The 21,964-nt window shown below is 42.2% G+C and overlaps 1 protein-coding gene across 2 annotated transcripts in view; it reads left to right on the plus strand.

Moving 5' to 3' along the window:
* Positions 1 to 21,964, plus strand: part of PHKG1 (phosphorylase kinase catalytic subunit gamma 1) — a 56,028-nt gene that overhangs the window by 24,490 nt on the left and 9,574 nt on the right. For both annotated transcript variants that reach the window (XM_083174068.1, XM_083174069.1), the window contains exons 4-5: positions 4,341 to 4,395; positions 20,813 to 20,878. In XM_083174068.1, the coding sequence (XP_083030194.1) occupies positions 4,341 to 4,395; positions 20,813 to 20,878 (121 nt within the window). The remainder of the gene's footprint in view (positions 1 to 4,340; positions 4,396 to 20,812; positions 20,879 to 21,964) is intronic.

A 21,964-nucleotide genomic window follows, 5' to 3' on the forward strand; every position in this document is an offset into this window, starting at 1 on the left:
TTTGGTGGTTGAAAGCGCTCTCTATACCTCTATTCATCCCATTTCTAAACACCGCCTCCCACTAACAGGGGGGGTAATAGAGTAGCTGCTTACTATTTAAGGGCGCACGTGGGGTCATTCTTCTGATATATATATATATATATATATACACACAATAGGAAAAGAGCGCACTCACCAGACTTAGTACTCAGTTAAAACTTCAAGGCTTTATTAAATCCATTAAAAACTTCACGGCATAGTCGACGTTTTGAGTCTACATGTGACCCTTCTTCAAGACAGCAGACGCCCGGTTCCCTAAAGCAGGTGAACCGGGCGTTTGCTGTCTTGAAGAAGGGTCACATGTAGACCTGAAACGTTGTCTATGCCGTGAAGTTTTTAATGGATTTTAAAAAGCCTTGAAGTTTTAACTGAGTACTAAGTCTGGTGAGTGCGCTCTTTTCCTATTGGATATTTATGGCTTACATGGATATTGTGGTCTGAGTGATGGACACCCCAGCAGCTGTGTGAAGGAGATTTGAGAGTGCTGCTTTCCTCAAACAAATATATATATATATATATATATATATATATATATATAAAGTCCAGACGGTCAGGCACAACCCCATAAACAGTAGCAAGATCCCGGTGCCAGCAGTAACCCCACGGTGAGGGCCAATATACAATACTCACGCTGCTCGACAAGCAGCCACTGCAGCACAAGTATAGAAGTGAAGGATCACAGGAGCAGGAGATTTAATGCAACGTTTCGATTTTAATAATCGTCATCAGGCATAACTTATACATTCAAAACACTCACCTTATATCCCCATTCACCCGTGTACGTACGATCACGTTTCCCGCCAGGCAGCACACCACTCCGTCACCTGCGCGCGCCCACCGCGTCACCGTCTCCATGACCACCGACCACAACAAGTGTGGATGCATCGTCATGACAACACGCAGCGGCGCACAGCCGAATGTTGCGTCGTGCACTCCCCGGGGCCCACGTGACCTAATAGAAAAAACGGCATTTACAGAGGATACAGGCGCTGATACAAAAGCAAAATATAACCCATGTAATGTGTAGCAAACAGGTATAAACATGGGATATGTCATACATAATACAATTATATAAATATACATATATCAAATATATCAAAGAGCAGGAGATGAGTGAGACGTCAAGGCAAGTCCACCTAGGAAGATAAAAGGGTTAATTACCCTTTGCAGATAACATATGTAGCAGCAGCAGCGACATTAGTAAAAAATAGGAACAATAGCAAGATATTAACAAACAATAAGAGCAAACAATAAGGACATTAGCACACCATGACCAAAGTAAGATACAGGCAATACCCGGATATATCACACCAAAATATTTCACAAAAAAGCATGAAAACCTAAATGATCATTAAGACCATAGGGTGTCATAGTTCTAAGACGGTGGATCCAACGAGATTCACACCGCAGTAACGCCAGTGATCTATTTCCACCCCTAAGTTTAGCTGGTACATGGTCTATAATGATATAATGCAAATTGGCCATACTATGGCCAGCCTGTGCAAAATGATGCGCAACAGGCTGGTCACTAGTACCTGAGGCCAAAGCAGCCCGAATGGCAGTGCGATGTCCTGCCATCCGATCCCGCAATGTGCGGTCGGTCTTGCCGACATAGTGTAGCCCGCACGGGCAGGATATAAGGTACACAATATAGCATGTTGTACAAGTGACCTTATGACGAATGCTATACCGTTTCCCACTGAAGGGGTGATTGAAGCTATCACCCATGGTCATGCTGCTGCAGGTTATACAATGAAGGCATCGGAAACAACCATTCCGTCTACCTAAAAAAAGACGACTGGGGTGTCACATCAGTGCGGGGGGAAATGTCAGTTCGGACCACCCAGTCCCTTACATTCTTACCCCTAGTATAGCAAGTCATAAGGTCTGCATTGGCCAGTTTAAGATCTTTGTCACTGCTAATAATGGGCCAGTGTCGTTTGGCCACTGTACGGATGGTGTCACTGCTAGTATTAAAATGATTCACCCATGGTAGTCTGGTGTGTCCCGGTCGGTCAGTCTTCTTTGAGGATTTAAGTCCTTAAATCCTCAAAGAAGACTGACCAACCGTGACACACCAGACTACCATGGGTGAATCATTTTAATATATGTATATTTATATATTTGTATTATGTATGACATATCCCATGTATATACCTGTTTGCTACACATTACATGGGTTATATTTTGCTTTTGTATCAGCGCCTATATCCTCTGTAAATGCCGTTTTTTCTATTAGGTCACGTGGGCCCCGGGGAGTGCACGACGCGACACTCGGCTGTGCGCCGCTGCGTGCATGTTGTCATGACGATGCGTCCACACTTGTTGTGGTCGGTGGTCATGGAGACGGTGACGCGGTGGGCGCACGCGCGCAGGTGACGGAGTGGTGTGCTGCCTGGCGGGAAACGTGACCGTACGTACACGGGTGAACAGGGATATAAGGTGAGTGTTTTGAATGTATAAGTTATGCCTGATGACGATTATTAAAATCGAAACGTTGCATTAAATCTCCTGCTCCTGTGATCCTTCACTTCTATCCGTGTGCTGCAGTGGCTGCTTGTCGAGCAGCGTGAGTATTATATATATATATATATATATATATATATATATATATATGCTCATAGACACTAACACGGATGCTGACACACTGACACACAGAAATTTACATGCAGACAATGATATGCAGAGGCTGATAGACACAGACTGATGCTGGGACAGATGCAGACACACAGACAGACACTATGGGCGGTATTCAATGAGCCTGATTCGCCATGTTTTTATGGCGAATTTGTGCTGTTTGGCGAATTTCTGACTAAAACGGTGAATCACCCTACACAGCAGCCAGCAGGGGGCGCCGGAGCCGAGCCGCTCATTAGATATTCTTTTTTTAAATTCAATAATCTTTATTTCCTCTTTTTCATATAAAAACATGTGTAATCTCTTTTCATTGACATAATTTACATACATACATGACATAACTTTACATTGACCTAACTTACATACCTAACATACAACACCTTAGACATACTCGTATTACCAAGTCCCACTATTATGCCGTTATTTCCTTTCTTAACTCAATTGTCAAGTCTCAATCAGTGTTTCTATTATTTTTATCGCATTGATGTGCATACATTTTTTCTATTTTTTGCTTTAAGCTATTATTGGTTCTTCGTTGTCTGTACTTGCTAAATACAAGTTCCGCCATCTATCCCACTTATCATGAAATTTCTTACGTGAATTTCTAGAGTAAAACATATATTTTTCATGTTTCATCACCTCATTGACCAGGGCTCTCCACCTTGCAAGCGTTGGGGCTTTAGATGAAAACCACACACGGGCTATTATTACTTTCGCCAATGTGATTAGGCCTATAACATATGGGTAGAGCTCATTAGATATTCATATATTCACTGCACCCGATCGTTACGATCGGGTGTAGTGAATATATGCGGTCCCCTGCTGGCACCCCCGAGGGGCAGCCTGTGCTGCCTGTTACCCGGGGAGCCCACCTCCCCCCCCACAAACGTTCTGGGGCAGGCAGAGAGACTTCCATCTCTCTGCCTGCCACCGTCCTCAGGCTCCCTGCGGCGTTCGCCGCAGGAGCTCATATTCGCCGGTCAGGGGCAGCGAGCCCCTGACTCGTTGAATACTCACGCTCCGGAACGTGGCGAATGTGCAGCGAATCCTAAACAGGATTCGCTGCACCTCGCCGGTATTCACATTGAATACCGCCCTATGAGGTAGGAGAAGCGATAAAGTGACTAGTACTTTATCACCAGCCAATCAGCTTCTAACTGACCCTTTTTTAAACCCAGCCTGTAACTTAACAGTCAGGAGCTGCTGTTGTTGCTGATTGCCATTAATGAAAAAGGGGGTTGTTGGCCCCTGGATGGCGGTCCCCTGCCCACCCCTCACACAGCCCAAAGATTGGCAGCAGTGCAGCTCCAGCAGCTGCACTGATCCTCATGCTGTGCCACCATCACTGCTGCCAGGGGTCTTGCGGCTGACTGGGTCGACCCCGGCAGTAACGGCCACCAGGATGGTGACAGGAGTAGGGGACACTAATGGTTTGATTTTATCCAACTATCTGTCCAGACCGTTTTCAAAGCTTTTCAGCATGTGGGAGCAAACAGCTGATAATCATTTGCTCCCACAAATTGCTAGAATATCTTTCCAACCAGCCAATTAGTTGGCTGGTTGCAAGGATATCGTTCTGGTGTGTGGCCAGCAATAATACAGTATCTTCCAGTGCTGTACATGTCAACACTATTAACATGTGCTTCTGTTTTTATTTATTACAGTTCAGCTGAAGGACAGCTATGAGACCAACACATTCTTCTTTTTGGTCTTTGACCTGTGAGTACTGAGCAGTGTGTTGTTTGTTACATAATGCTGATGATTATTATTATTATTATTATTATTATTATTATTATCAATAGGTAATTCTAAAGTCCAACACAACAGTGCAGTATTATCTGAGACTGGTAAAAATACACAAAATAAAATAATAAATGCACTTGACCAACTCATAACAAGACATAACAAGAATGTGAGACATAAAGGGGCTGATTCAATTAGGTTTGAAAAAGCTCATTCCGCAAGTACATGTGACTATATGCCACACTTACTGTAGGTCAGAACTTGCACATTTGTGTTTGTTTCATACAGAAATCACAACATTGCAATGGCAAATTGACCCTTTGCTGAAATACATTAAGGGCATGAATAATACCACATATATAATCAATATAGAGCAGGGTAAATAATAAGTGAACAAAAGATAGATAATTTAAGGTAGAGGGATGAATTATTGTTATTATCATATTATCAAAGGGAAGAAGGGTGAAGTACCTGGGCACCGAGTGATCGGATCTTAGGCCAAGTTGGTTATGTATGTGGGTGGCTAAAATACACAGATGTAAATGTCTCACTCTGAAATATAATCCCCAAATTAAAATCCCATAACACTACACTGGTAACTACTGCGTAATGTACAGAGCACAGGCCTCATGATATAGAAAACTGAAGTATATAAAAGTATCGGATGAGGCTAGAAAGTGGTATTAGATTCCTAAATGATTTGACTAGTGACACTTCCCTTCCCCTATTTTCTGACATTCAATCTAAATTTGACATCCCCTCTAAAACTTATTTCCATTACCAGCAGCTACAAACTATTCATGACAAAGCCAAACCCCGCTTTGCTCTTCACCTCCTGACTACTACTGAATGACTCTCCGGCCATCAGTCTTTATATTCTGGACTTTTCCTAGCCTCAGCGCCCACATGTGACCCTTACAAATTGCCTTGGAAATCTCTAGATCTTGATGAGATTAGAGAGAGAAATGCCTCTAGCTCGATCTGTGTGAGGATAAAAGTGAATGAATATATAAATGGTCCTTGCTTCCATCTTGGCTGTTGGCAGATGTTGGCATAGCGGCACAACAGGAACTACACCTAACACCAAATAAATGAAGATGAGATTACGCATGTACTGCCAACACACTGTGCGTGCAACAAAGTTCCTTGCAGAGTGAGATAAATTAGAGGATTGTCTTTAGTCTCAGAAATGCTGCGCAGGCATACGTGCACAAACATAACAAGGTCTAGGGCCCCTGGTTGTCCTTCTTTAACGCTAGTTCACTTAGTTTTCCCTGGAGACCTACGCATGCGCATTAGACACCGGCACAGTACTAGCGTCTCCTAATGACCCTAGTGCTCAGCCTCAGAGTTTTGTACTGTGTTGCGGGGCGAAGAGGAGGGGTCCCAGACAGAGACTGCACAGGACCCACCTACTCTTAAGGCCCCCCTAACACAACTCTATGTGCATTATTAGGCAAAACAAAAGAACATGTGCTGCGCTCAATTAATGATTTGAACAAATCGATGTTAAAAATAATTATTTAATTAATATAGCACATTCATATGTAACACATTAAAAACAATATAAGAACAAATCTGGGACCTGAATGATGGAGAAATGGATATAAAATGGATGAAATAAAGTGAACCTGCTCAGGACCGTCCAACTCCACATGTGGAGTCCAATTTGTAATCCAGTTTGAGCCAATATAGGTAGGAGACGAGCTGTAAAGCCACTTGGGGATGTTGCTTGAGCTGGAGAAAAGTTACCATGGGGATCCTCACCAGAGTGCGGTGTGCTTGGATGATTGCCACAGATGCCGCTGGAGGTGTCCCGCACCCCAAGTGGTGGGTGAACCAAACAGAGGGTCCTCTAAAGCTCAGAACTTGAGATGGTTAAAGTGCTCCAATGGGGGGGGGGGGGGTGATTGGAGACGTCCAGATGTTTGAGCAGGAAATTGAAATGTCCAAAACAGGTCCCAGTCTTATCGCCAACGCGTTTCGCTGTCACTTAGAGGACAGCTTTTTCAAGGTGGGAAATGTGCATTATTAGCTATGCCCTTTGGCCACAGGGGATTTGAACTCTCTAGAGGTTTGGGTAGCAAACACAAAGTTGTTCAATCCATCATCCCTGCTTTGTAATTGAGTCAATAACCTAGGTCAACAATTCCTAACATTATATATTTTACAAAATACAGCATTAATGATAAAAGCAATACCAAGGGGGTATTTGATATGTTCAGATATTTCCAAGAGTCTGAAATATCGGCACACACCTATTCTATTTCGTCCACTTTCGGCCATCTTGCTACCATGCAGATTCGACTTTTTAAAAAGTAAAATTTGCATTGTTGAAAATGGCTGTTAGATTGTTGATTCTGTGAACGTTTTCGACAAAATACACATAGAATTATTAAGCTATTACAGACAATATGAGGTAACAAGTTGTTATATACATTTGGCTTTGGATATAAGCAGTGTGTGTTCAAGCTTTAGAAGTGTTAATTTTGTATAATTTGACATTATGGGAGAGATACAGGATACCGGTGGAACCGAATAGGGTTTCTCACATAAACTAACCCTGACCCTCCATGTCATACTTACATCCCGGATTATAGCTGCTGGGATTCCGCCATCTGCATTCTGACAGGTGTCAGGATTCCAGCATCAGCATTCTAACACCGGGACCCGTTCCATTGGAATGGTAACTGCATCCCACATTACAATTACTGACTGACATTGTGATGTAGAGTGGACGTAAAGCTGATTGCGGAAAATGGAGGAGTCAATTCATTTATGAACTTCTCTAATACACATTCCTGAATTATTAGAAAACTAGCGTTTGTCTGCTGCTTTGCTCACCTGGTTGTCTATTATTGCTCAGTGGAATTATTTTACAAAGACAGTTGTGCAATATAATATTTTTATGTATAGTTTAGATTGTGCACATTGATCCCAACATTTCTTTGTAAACAATGAGGCTCATTTAGGTTGGATCGCATAAGTGATCAACCGGCGGTCTCCCGATAATTGGGACACACGGGCAGGGCCCATTCTGCACATGTGCAGGATAAGTCCTGTGATTGCATCGCTGTTTTGCGAATGCCTCTGCCTGAATGACAGAGTCATTCACGGGCAGGGGCTGAGGGGTAGACGGCCAAGATAACGGGTGTGTGTCACCCCCATTTCCCGGGGTGTATAGAGGACAAGTAATGCATCCATAATGCAGTTTTACTTTGCTTACTGCAAGCGTGTTGTAGATGAACATCGTGACAGATGGCTGCGATCACATTTCAGATTTAGCAATCACAGATGCGGGAAGGGGTGGTAAGCGGCCTCCTCCCACATTTGCATTACTAAGGATAGCATATGCTAAGCTGCTGCGAGCACCTGATTCAGAGTTGATCGGTGATGTACGAATTTGCAGATCGAGCGATTACCGTTCAGATCGCAGTGCGAATGTGTGCGGGGAATAGCAACAAAATTTTCTTATGGATCGTAAACACGATTTGGCTGAGGCTGACTGGCAGGAAGCCTGCATTAGGGGGTGGACACCTGCCATTTTCAGGGAGTATCCGAAAAAAATGCAGACCTACCCAAGCATTTTAATGGAGTATATGTGACGTCAACATCGGCCTTGATCAGCCTGTCATTTGTACCGACTGGAAAAATCATTTGATGGTGCATGAATTGCATATGGATTTGCAAGTGATCCGCAATATTTTTCGCGATATTTTCGCAATTCACTCTTAGATCTGCTGGTTTCCTTTCTGTCTGGATGGCGGCTATCTTCTTGCACTCGTATGTAAGTTTGCAAATCAGCAATAAGGTCTGAATCGGGTCCTATATACCATCCAAAGTCAAATATTTGCAGTTTATCCGGTATTTATGTAATATCTGGGCTCCCGTTTTTCTTATGAGACCGCTTCCCCTCGCGGGGCTCGCTGCGCTCGCCACGCTTTAGGCACGGTGGCTCGCTGCGCTCGCCACACTATATAAAATCAACTCCATGTTGGATAGTAGGGGTATGAAAAAATGGGGTGCATTTAACATGGGAGCCCAGATAATACATAAGTACCGTTTATCCTTCAGTGATACACAAAAAAGATCCTTCGTTCTACTAGCTTGTGAGCAGGCCACGTAAAACTGCCCATGGGACGATCAGTGGCTCCTGCAGTCCTGAGCATTTGCCCCTATGCTTACAGGAAACTTTAGAAGCTTTCATTTAAAAGGAAAATAATTAGGGATAGAGGGTATATATGGTATAAACACTGACTGCACCACATCCTGGTAGAATCTCTTTCTCAGGTTTCTCTGCAGAGCAGTTACTAAGCAATAAAATAGTGCAAATGTGATCCAAATTCATCCTGGAGTTTTGCATGAATGGAGACAAAAATTCAGATTATTTTTTTCTCAAAAACAAATATATGTACAAACATATGTACACACATAATGTTTAAGCTGTGTACACACTGGGCCTGACTCAGTACATGCTGGATCCAAATGAGTATTGCACTTCTGTGCATGTGTAATGCCCACAGCGCCAATGCGCAAAGCTCAACGTGACATTTTAGCAAAACTGTAGCTGAATTAGGCCCACTCTATGATATGCTACATGAATGATATAATTAGTGTTTTCCATTGAACTCCCGGACAAATCATGTAGCACATACACACTGAATGATATCATGAGTGATGTCATCCTGACATGGCTCCGTACATGCTCTTATTGCTAATATAAATCGCTCAATATGCAAATTCTCTAATTAGTCACCCATGCTGAATGAGTCCCATAGTCAGGATTAAACAAAGACTAGAAAACAACAAGTACATTTAAAGCAGCTGTATATGGGAGTGTGTAAGGCTCCCTATAATAAATTTGTGCAAGAAGAAAGAAGTATACAGCGCTGGGTTCGACTGAGTAACGAGTAACGCAATTAATCAATAAAATGCATTTATTATATAATATAAAAAAGACAATTGGACATTATCTATATAGAATTCTCATAGGAGGTCAATGAAAAAAGAGAAAGGGGATATGTTTAAAAACAGTCTGAATGGGTATTGCTCCAATAAATGGGGTTAATGCAACAGTTCAATGCACCATTGAGAATGAATAGTTACCAGGTGTAGGGTTGGATAATCTGTCTCCTGTATTTTCAAGGAGAATTTAGAAAGGTCCCGAAGAATTGTCCAGCATTGCGGATTCTGATTAACTCAGTAGAAATGCAGGGTGTCACGGGTGAGATGGTATCAATGCACCCAGGTATGCCTTTGTATAACGAACTGAGACTGTGGAATCCTTTAGGTTTTTTAAGCCAGTCCGGGTGGTCTGGTAACAGGTGCAATTGGTGACTGGAACAGATGGTGGCTCAACGCGTTTCGATGTGTTAACACGTCTTCTTCAGGAGCTCCTTTTTCTCTTTTCATTGACCTACTATGAGAATTCTCTATAGATAATGTCCAATTGTCTTTGTTATGTTGTATAATAAATGCATTTTATTGATTACTTGCGTTACACTTTACTCAGTCAAACCCAGCGCCATAGTCAGGATTAAAGCTGCACATACAGACAATTGTTATCGTGTATATCAGTAATGATTAATAAATCGTCTGGTGTGTGTACGCACCTTTACACTTGTATTACAATAAGAAGGAAATATGGAAACTATCAATTTCGGATAATGCAGACTGTACCGGACTGTGTTGAGTTTATTTTAATCCCAATTTTTTTTTAAATAATAGTTTAGCAAATTTTAATTTTCACTATTTTGCTTTCAAATTCTTTTACGGATTTTGCATGAATAAAAAGACAACATATTTTGTAGTGATCATAATAAAAGTTGAATGAATTAAAATGCAAGAGAACATTGCTTACCATGGTTATCTCTTTTATTTTTTATTATTATTGTTATTTCAAATATCTGACATCTTGACAGGACCATGGTTTACAGACTTATCTAACACAACTTCCTTCCAGAACATCTCTAGAAAATCTCTAGATTAAGATTACATTTGTCCAATGCCAAATGGTTCTGTATGATTCTCTTCTAGACATTCTCAAAGGTGGCGGGTACAGTACCTGCATACTAATCTGTGTAACAGCTGCCCTTACGGAGCCTTCGATGGCAGCTATGACAAGCTCAGATGTCGCTGTACCCTTTAAAGTGACCAAATTATCTGTGGATGTTATTTTTACATTCTGCTCTGTCTATTTGCTTGGGTGCAAGTGACAGCTTGTTATAACAGCTCTGGGAACATTTAGATCCTGACATTTTACACGATTCTCTGTTTAATAACAGTAAATATGGACCTAACATAAATTATTATTGCTAAAAAATGTAAATGTACACATTGATCTTAACACAGGGTTGCCGACCCTCCCGGAATTCCCGGGAGTCTCCCGAAAATCGGGTCCCCCTCCCGGCCCCCCGGAAGGGTGGGCAACCCTCTTGGAATTTGGGGGACCCCCCTGAGCCCCCCGAATTGCGGCATGTAAATGCCGCAATCCGCAGGTCTCAGAGGAGGGGGCGGAGCTAAAATGGCACAATCGTGTCATTTTAGCCCTACCCCCTCCATGGAGATCAGTCATTTCTATTTCCCGTAATGGGGCAGGGCTTAATGACATCACAGTCAAGCCCCGCCCCCGATCAGGTAAGGAAAGTCTCCTCTCCGGGCTTCTCCCGGAGAGGAGCATTTAAAAGTCAGCAGCCCTGTCTTAACATATCATAAATAGCAGGTCAATTATGGCTCATCCAGAGTAGTGTTTGAATATATTACAAATAGAAGAATCACATGCAGAATAAAACCGGCTAGGGAACCACTCTTTCTTATGAAAAATACAATTCCACCGCTCACCTCAAAATAATACATAATCCTAGTGTAAGCACACATCCCCTCGCATGTGCCCGTACCAGGAGAAATAGTTTGATGGTCGCCGACCATCAAATGATTTCTCCAGGGCACGCAAATATAAGTCACTGTCAGTGGAGATTGAATTATATTTGCGGGCTTCTGGCTGAAGGTGGCTGACATCATGTGAGTGGAGGCAGGACGGACACTGTCACCCAGCTACCCGACAGAAGTCCTTGCCCTCCACCTGCACGGGCACCCACAGATTCCATCAGCGTTTTCTGGTAAAGAAACCAATGCGCTTTACAGTTCACATTTGAGAACCACAACTGCTAATTTGGACGTTTGTAGTCCTTATCAAGAATTGCACTGGGACTCAATTGATTGACCTATGAGAATAAATCCCCGACATTTGGTCACGCTTACATCTCAGAGTTAGGTATAATGGTGCACCATTTATTGTGATTTTAAATGCATTGTATGTTCATTGTTATTAATATTGTGTTTTGTTTTTAATACATTTTCATATTTCTTGTTCACCCTTGAGCGCCCCGCAATTTTCTTTGCATTCTCTGTGTCTTTTAGAGGTTGGCAATCCTCTTTTGTGGTGGCTGCAGGGGAACAAGATACAGCACCTGGTCCCTAGCGCCAAAGACTTAAATACTTTTGTTCTCAACTTTTTGTTTTTGCCCAAGTCTTGGTAGCTGGGACTATTGTGCTGTAGAAATTAATTTATCATGCTATGCGGATAGACTACAGAGGAGACAGGATATATTACGTAATTATGAGAGTGTTAAAACCACTGTAAATACTCCCCATGATGAATTTTTGGAGAATTCAGGCCGCTTGGAAGAATTATTAAAATCTGAATGCAGACATTGGTGGGACAAAATGTCTCTAACCAAATACATTGAAAATAGAAAAATTCCACGCGGCCTGAGGATCTCCAAGACTTTGTCTTTTCAAGAGGATCCAAAACTTTTAGAAAAATGGGAGGAGATTCTAGATAATTGTTCTTTGTCATTAATGCAACTACTTGTTGAGTATAGAGAGACCAAATTAAAAGAAATTGAAAAAGAGATTAAAATCACTCAGGATGCTCTATCTAAATTTAAGGATGAAGCATACTATAAAGAAAAAGAGTTAATAACAGGTTAGAACAGTATGAAAAAGAGATAGTGGCTAGAAAGGAGAAGAAATTCAATAGGGACCTTAACGATTATAGCACCAATCAGGTGAGAGATTACAACAAAAAGAGAAGGGAAGGAGACCGCAACCGAGGCCCATGGAGGAATCCGAGGGACACACGAGATGCAATGCGAGAACATTCAAGACCTCGCATTGCCTCTAGAAATAGAAATCAATATAATGAGAGGAACAAATCCAGGGAAGATTTAGTTTACTCCCCAAGGAGAAATCAGGAGGAGACCCCCCCGAATTGGAGGCGAGTTACTTACAATAAAAATAGGAGAGTGAGCCCCAATAGACACAATTATTACAATGAGCCCAAACAGCACAGACATTTTTTAGAACGAGGGAGGATGACAGAGAGACCCCCAGATGCTCAGTACAGTCAGTACCAACACCCCAACAGATACGAAACCCTTGCAAGAACACCAAAAAGGGCAAGGGATTTAGATCAAGAGGCAAACGGGGAGGAAAAAGGAAACCTCAGCAAAAACCAAAGGTTCCGCTAGAACCTATAGGAGTATTCAATCTCTCCTCAAAAGATCTGTCTGATGTAGAACTGGGGATTCTTTCTAAGGGCATGAAATTCGCCCCGACGTCAGCACCCAACTATTTTGAGCTTTTTATTGAGTTGAATCGCTTTGTAAGGGCTCTATGCCGAACCCGGTATTTTGCCATTAATAAAAATATAAATAAAAACAATCAGAGCACTGAAGGGGAAATGGAGCTAGATGATAATGACGAAATAGGCGTACAAATGCTCAATGATTTACTATCTGAAAGTCTGGGCAATACCTCCATAGATGCAATGTCTGAGACCCAAATCTACAATCCGAATAGAAAAATATTCAAGAAAAAATCTCAAATCTAGTGCTATAGATACTTTGTACCAAACTACTCTAGATGAATTTAAAAATCTATGTGACACTAAGACACACCCATGTCAATTTAATTTGGGAACAGAAGAGAGACAAGCTCTCAAGAGATTATCCAATGACCCCACCCTTGTCATCAAGCCGGCTGACAAGGGTGGGGGAGTTGTAGTTCAGGATTTTGAGGACTATATTAAAGAGGCAAAACGGCAGTTGGCAGATGAGGTTTTTTATAAGACCCTTCTAAAAGACCCTACACCCATGTTTAAAAAGGAACTGTTGGAGCTTTTACAGGGAGCATTAGAAGAAAGTGCTATTAACAAAAACGAGTTTGATTTTCTGCACACACCCTACCCAGTCACTCCCATCTTTTATCACCTCCCCAAGATTCATAAAACACTGCATGATCCACCAGGGCGACCTATTATTTCGGGGATTGGGGGTTTAACATCTAATTTGTCACAGTTTGTAGATAGTTTCTTACAGTCACACGCCTCTTCCCTGAAATCCCATATACGGGACACCACTGGATTCATCCAGTTGGTTGAAGGCCTCCAATGGGATCCTGGATATCATTTTGTGACCTGTGATGTCCAGGCACTTTATACCAATATCCCCCACCAAAAAGGTGTAGAGGTAGTTTCCAAATTTCTTGCTACAGATGAGGACATTTCAGGGGAGAGTCGTAAATTTATATTAGATTCTATAAGTTTCATTCTCACTCACAATTATTTTCTGTTTGAGCACTGTCACTACTTACAGGTCCTCGGTACAGCGATGGGGACCAGGTTCGCCACTAGTTTTGCAAATTTATACATGGGGGCTTTTGAGGAAGAATTTGTGTGGGAGGGGAACTATGCGGCGAACCTGGTCCTCTATGGTCGCTATATCGACGACCTGTTCTTTATTTGGCACGGTGATCCTTTATCCATTTCAGATTTTGTTTCTTACCTGAACACTAATGATTTTGGTTTATCCTTCATGTGCACACACCATCCAACACAAATTAATTTTCTTGATATTCTGGTGGAGGTGGTGGAGGGTACAGTTACAGTTGCCAGCTACAAAAAACCTGTAGACGTGTGCAGCTTTATTCCTTATTCCAGCAATCATAAAAAAAGCTGGCTTAATAATGTGCCGAAGAGTCAGCTACACAGAATCCGCAGGAACTGCACCTCAGACACTCAGTTTAAAGAACAAGCTACAGTTCTACTGGGTGAATTTAAAAACCGAGGATATCCACAAAAAGTTTTAGAAGAAGCCTCTACCTATTCTGGAAACCTCAAAAGAGAAGAAATGCTTAAAAAGGATAAAAATAAAAACAAAAATAAAAAGTTACCAACTAGCTTTGAAAACAAAACCCCCTTTTTTGTGTCTACACATAATGTAGCAGCTGGTAAAATTGCATCAATCCTTAAAAGGAATTACAAACTCCTTAGCACTGACCCTATATTGAAAACCAATCTTGAAGTACAACCCCCTATTATCTTTAAAAAGGCCCGGAGTCTTAAAAACATTCTAGCCCCAAGCATGCTTAAGGTTAGGGAACAGGATAAAGCTAAATCCACACAAAGAACCTTAGTGGGACCAGAAGTTGTGGGTTTCTACAGATGCAACCATACCAGATGCCTCACTTGCGATCATGTTAGCAATAAGAGACGGACAGTTGAGGCCTCGGTCTCAAGAAAATCTTTTGAAATAGAATCGTTTATCAACTGTGCCACAAGTTATGTGGTGTATCTTTTAATATGTCCGTGCCAGAAGTATTATGTTGGACGGACCACACGCCAACTGAAAAACAGAGTAACAGAACATAGGAGAAATATCCTTACTAAGCAAATGAATCATAGTGTGCCCAGACACTACTTTGAAATGCACAACAGCAACCCCAAAGGAATGCTGGTGATTGGACTTGAGCAGGTCAAAATAACTAATCGTGGTGGGGACCGTTTTAGGACTCTGTGCAGACAGGAGGCAGCATGGATTCTTAAATTACAGTCCCTTAAACCCCAGGGCCTGAACGATAATATAGATCTGGAATTCATTTAAGATAGAGAACTGAAAGAATAATACCTTTAAAATAATCCCCTCGCTATCCACTTTGCACCTTAGAGTGCACTCAGAGTCAGCTTTGCACATTAAATGAATCCCCCTTTCTTTCCCATACCCCGTTATTTAACATGATGCATCAAACTGGGGAATTTCCTATGCGAATAATTGGCTAAGCAGACCCATTGGGGTTTGCACATGTGCCTTGTTCCCATAGGAAACCTCATTGCATCTCTATTCTAAACAAATATCCCATTAAGTTCATCATATATGGGAATTTGAAGCTCTGTGTCCCCGTATTTATGTATATACATATTACAATAGAAATTTTCCATCTCTCGAAGGTTCTATCTATTCCCAAATATCCCCTATTGAATAATAGTAGTACCATTAGCGATATCAATACTATGTATGGATATTATCCATTATTCATTATTGAATATTTATTTATTATATTTTATTCCAATTACTAATATTTTTATTTATTAGATTTTTTTAGATTTTTTCAATATTATTAATACTATTAATACATTCATGTATTTTCCAAATGGTTACATAATTAACAATTCATCCTTATTGTGTATGTTTATTTATAAATCTTGATTATCTATCCAATCTGTATATGTACATTTATCAACCACTGCTGATTGATCCAAAAATTTCTCTAAAAAATCTCTTTACTAAATAAGACAATAATATTATTATTATTCGTACTATTAGTTTTTTATTAGTTTGTTAGTATTAGTAATTGTTTGTTCGTTTCTTGCTACTCGCTATCCGATTTGGTTACTATCTATCTCCATCCTTATGATTCTAACGATATTTTAGCATTAAAACATACTGCTGTGAGGACAGTGGTTGTAACCGCACTAAAAATGTTATGATTAATAAAATCAGAAACAGCTATATATGTCTCTAATGTAAATGCCATGTAGGGGCTACAGCTGAGTCTAGCAATTATGATAATATATGCTCATCTAGCGTATCATCTAGAATTTTGCTCGATACCTGTCTACCCACTCATATGTCGATTATATTGTGCACACTAATATGCCAGCATGAGTCTATCCGCTATTGCAATACATCTTTTTTTTTATACAATTGTTCTATATGTATTTTATATACTCTTATGGAAATTGAATATCTGCAGTTATTAGGTTTTCTGTTATAAACATGCAATGCTTAAATGAAATTTAAACTGAAACTATAAAAGTTTATTTAAACGCAAGCGAAAAGTTAACATCCCCACAGAGAATATATTACAAAGTGGGAAAATACAAGCGAGACCAACAGGGCTGTACAGGTGTCTAATCAACGAGGAACACCTGGGTGAATTAAGGAGACCAGCATTTAAGGCCGGTCAGGGAGGATGTCTCCATATTCTGGTTGAGAAAGCCGCCCTGTGTGCGGCGAAACGCGTTCCCCAAAAGGACATCAAAGAAGGACACCCCTGCTGCCGACTCACTTACACCATCAGAGCCGATCCTGCCTCATCCATCTACCGCAGACACACACTGTCTTCACGGACACAGTGACAGAGCGCAGTGTGAGCTTCTTAGCCTGAGAGTCTGCAGCGAAGGAGGCGGCTGCTGTCGGGACATTCCCCAAGGCTGATCCCGTGAATACATCCGAGACAGCCGAGCGGCATCCAGGGGTGAGCTAGCGCTGCGGCGCAACTTTGCCAAGTACTGACCGCATTAACTGTGTACATTGCCGTGCAACCAGCACACAGTGGAGGCAGGACGGACACTGTCACCCAGCTACCCGACAGAAGTCCTTGCCCTCCACCTGCACGGGCACCCACAGATTCCATCAGCGTTTTCTGGTAAAGAAACCAATGCGCTTTACAGTTCACATTTGAGAACCACAACTGCTAATTTGGACGTTTGTAGTCCTTATCAAGAATTGCACTGGGACTCAATTGATTGACCTATGAGAATAAATCCCCGACATTTGGTCACGCTTACATCTCAGAGTTAGGTATAATGGTGCACCATTTATTGTGATTTTAAATGCATTGTATGTTCATTGTTATTAATATTGGTTTTTTGTTTTTAATAAATTTTCATATTTCTTGTTCACCCTTGAGCGCCCCGCAATTTTCTTTGCATTCTCTGTGTCTTTTAGAGGTTGGCAATCCTCTTTTGTGGTGGCTGCAGGGGAACAAGATACAGCACCTGGTCCCTAGCGCCAAAGACTTAAATACTTTTGTTCTCAATGTGATGTCAGCCGCCCTCCCCCGGCACAACTCCTTCCATCAGCAATTCATAGAATTTGATGGCAAATAAGAACCACTTGGCCCATCTAGTCTTTTTTAAATCTGTTACCTCAAACCATATTTTTTTGTAAGGATATCAATATGCCTATCCCAAGCATGTTTAAATTGTACTACTGTATTTGCCTCTACCACCTCTGATGGGAGGCTATTCCACTTATCTACTACTCTTTCTGTGAAGTAATTCTTCCTCACATTTCCCCTGAATCTTCCTCCCTCTAGTTTCATTGCATGTCCTCGTGTTCTGCTGCTCCTCTTCCTGTGAAGAATGTCTCCCACCTGTACCTTGTTAAAGCCCTTGATATATTTGAAAGTTTCTATCATGTCCCCCCTTTCCCTCCTCTGCTCCAAAATATACATATTAAGATCTTTTAGTCTTTCCTGGTACGTTTTGTGATGTAGGCCATGCACCATTTTAGTTGCCCTTCTTTATACAGTCTCTAATGTATTTATATCCTTCTGGAGATATGGCCTCCAGAACTGAACACAATACTCTAGATGAGGTCATACCAATGACCTATACAGTGGCATTATTACTTCTTTCTATTGCTGATACCTCTCCCTATGCAACCAAGCATCTGACTTGCCTTCTTCATTGCTTTGTTACATTGCCTACCAGCTTTTAAGTCCCCTAAAATAGTGACACCTAGATCCCTCTATTCCTCAGTAGTTTCCATTATAGTGCCATTTATACTATATTTAGTCTTTGGATTTTTGAGACCCAAGTGCGTGATTTTGAACCTGTAGTTGCCATGCTCTGGACCATTCCTCTAATCTACCTAGATCATCAATCATTTGTTTTACCCCTCCTGGTGTCTACCCTGTTGCATAGCTTTGTGTCATCTGCAAAATGCACATTTTACCCTCAATTCCATTTGCAATGTCACCAATAAAGATATTAAAAAGTACAGATCCCTGGGGTACCCCACTTGTAACCTTTCCCTCCTTTGACTGTACTCCATTTACTACAACTCTCTGTTTTCTGTTCTGCAACCACGCTCTTATCTATTCAATTCCATGACACCCAGGAAATGCTGGGTGTTCCCATAGACGACACCTGACTCTGCCGCCCCATGCCTCTGGCCAGCATCAGTCCTTGCGAAAGGATCGGCGACCTAGCAAGCATCCAGTGACCCTGCACATGTGCATAAATTAATATATGAATGCGCAGAAAAAAAACACCAAAATTACCAGAATGACCCCTAAACCTGATGGAAATTGTAAAACATTTTCACTAATGATGAAAGTACAACTCTGACAGTCAAAAATATATTAACTTACCTTTACAGATTTTTAAGGTGCGGGGGGAGGACAGCTGGCATCACCGTCAGCTGCCCGCCCACTTCCCTCAGAGTGCACACACACATCTAAGGGTGCATTGAGCAACCTTAGATGTGTGTGCCTTCCACATCATTCGATGGTTGGCGACCATTGAATGACTTGGGTGTTCCCCTGCGGGCTGTGAATGGATGTTTATGTAAATTATCTATTTTCATGCCGTACGAATGTACGCGCCATGCGAATGTTGGGCCGGTATACAAACAGTTTGTCAACAGTCAATGGGGTTTAAGATGGCAGTTCTATTTCAGATGGGATGTTTCTATAGGCAACCAATCAGAATCTACATCTTATTTATTATCACCTTCTAGAAGATAATAGATAGAATCTGATTGGTATCACATAGCAACATCCCATCTGAAATAGAACCCTCATCTTAGTAAATAGGCTTCAATATGTTGACAAATGATATGTGAATAGGAGAATACCAATGTCAGAATTCTCTCACAGTTGTACATTTAGATAAAGTATTATATTGACTCTAAACATAATAGTAAAGAATTTTACTGGTCACATATAGGGTGCGATTCAGACCTGCTCATTGAGCAACGAGTTCCGCCCCATCCCTGATGGTGGGGGGACAGCGCATGCTAATGCGAATGTGCAGACCCCCACAGCGAGCACCTTCACCAGGACGCCCGCTGACTGATTGACAAGCAGGGGGCTTTCCAGGGTGGACACCCGGCATGTCATGCCCGTGCCCACAAAAACAGTGTGCACGCCCATAGAAACGCTGGGTGGACCCCAGCCTGCTCGGGGTGGGTGGATGATGTCACATGACATCAGCACCTGCCCCCAATTCAGACAACAACGTGCAACAGAAAAGTAAGTCCTGGGCTACTCTTCTGCTGCGAACCGAGGAAAAGTCATTCAATGGTGAGCAACCATCTAATGGTTTTTCCGCCGTGAGGGTAATCGTACACATACACTCGCAGCGTAGTAAGGGTATTCGAGCAGCGTGGTTGGTGTGCGTTCGCAGGGGCGGCATTAACCTGCTTGCTAGGCTCCGAATATAGGCAGCCTATCGAAGGTCTGAATCAGGCCCATGGTGCTGGTTATAGAAGTACAGCGGGACCCCAGCTTTTTTCTCCCCCTGTACTGTATTTCTGCCACCAGGACTGGCTCAATAAGCCCGGGACTGGTTATAGCCAGGCGGGAGGATCTCACGCTGTTTCATTTTTATTTATTTATTTAAAATAATATATGTATGCTGGCGGTCATACTTATTTGGCTGCCAGTAACTCGGCAGCCAGATACGAATGACTTTACCATCGGAAAATACAAATCCTGAGAATACAGATATTTTACTAAGTACTCAGATTGTATTTTCGGCTGATTATGGATGATCCCAGTCGCGCCCGTTTGTACATGGGATTGGCTGTAATCGGCCTTCTTAGTAAATTTCCCCCAGAATGTGTGACACAGTATCAATTCCTGTAAAAAGTAATGGATATGGGGCGGGATGTTGTAACGGTGCCGGCACTGGACTATCGGGTCTGTGACCCGGGAGTCCATCTGCGCATGCGCAGACCCCGGCGCCGGCCGCAGGGCACGCTGGGAGGGATCCGTGACGGATCCCTCAAACAGCGCTGCGGTAAGAAGCCCATAGGCTTCTGCAGGGAATCGTCAGCTTTTGCTGACGATTCCCTCCGCAGCGCTGGCACTGCGGAGGGGGCATATAGCATATAGAAATGCGGTAAAAACCCCGAAAACGGGGTTTTTACCGCATTTCTGCTTTACAGAATCTCCCCCTTAATGTATCTTCTTTGTATTATGTATATTAATAAAAATAGAAAACTAACAGTCTTATTGAAAATGCTCTGTCATCTATTTGTAGGATGAAAAGAGGGGAATTGTTTGATTACCTTACAGAAGAAGTCACCCTTAGTGAGAAGGAAACAAGGTACAGTATTGTCCATACCTCCTGGCTTCTGTCAGCTGACACTCATATTACATGCTATTACACTCATTATTACATTATACAACTCATTTATGTAAACTGAATGTACAGATACAGTATAATTTCACATACTCCTTTGTGTTGCTTTACTCATATATTGTGGCTGTTTTATTGGGTGTCCAGATGGGACGAGCTAGGTGTCCTGATTTACCCATTTACCCCACCATGCAGTGAGTATTGGTACATACCTGGAGGGGGTACAGTCACGTCTCAGTCCAATCTTTCAATTTAAAGGTACCCATACATAAATGAACTCCTCCCCTTTGTGAAGTCCCATCCAATCCCTCTTCAACCGCACTGGGGCTACTGGGCGGCAGGATCGCATACAATACATTGCTTTTGGTACTCCTACATGCAATGTATTGCATGTGATCTCCTTTCCCCGCTGCCTGGAGTGGGTCCGATCCAAAGATCTTACGTGCAGCAGGTATGATCTCCAGCTCCGATCCAATGTGATCGGATCGGATTTCACACACATGCTATTTTGGATAATTTCACACAAATTCTTGGCCCGATCTGCCGGAATCGGGTGAAATCAGGCCCAAATCGCATAATGTATGGGGGCCTTAACACCTTGTAGCCTCACTTATTCTGAGAAATGTCTTTGCACATCTGTAAAAAAAATAAAAAAATGTATATGCATTTGTACATTGGTAACATGTAATGTACCCATGCTCTTATGATTCAGTTAATACATGAATGGTGTAAAATCGTATTTAAATATTTAGAAGTAAACAGTAAGGGGGGTATTCAATGCTGTGGGCGAGTGGTGACAGCGAGCAGAGCTTCCTGCTCGCTGTCACCACTCACCCTGTCAGTATTCAACGCAGCCCCCGCATACGCCAATTCCCCCTTGCTCCATTTTTTGAGCGAGGGGGAATTGGCGTATGCGGCTCCTGAACCAGCGAGACTCGCGGCTTTGGGGAATTCTCGCTGTCCTGTAACGGCGAGGATTTCCCCAGAACATTGAATAGAGCAAGTGGCCGGCGCGGGGGTTAAACAGCGAGGATCGCTGGTTTTCTGCAATCC

The sequence above is a fragment of the Crinia signifera genome, chromosome 2, assembly GCF_055691185.1.
Source record: "Crinia signifera chromosome 2, ASM5569118v1, whole genome shotgun sequence".
Taxonomy (NCBI): Eukaryota; Metazoa; Chordata; class Amphibia; order Anura; family Myobatrachidae; genus Crinia; species Crinia signifera.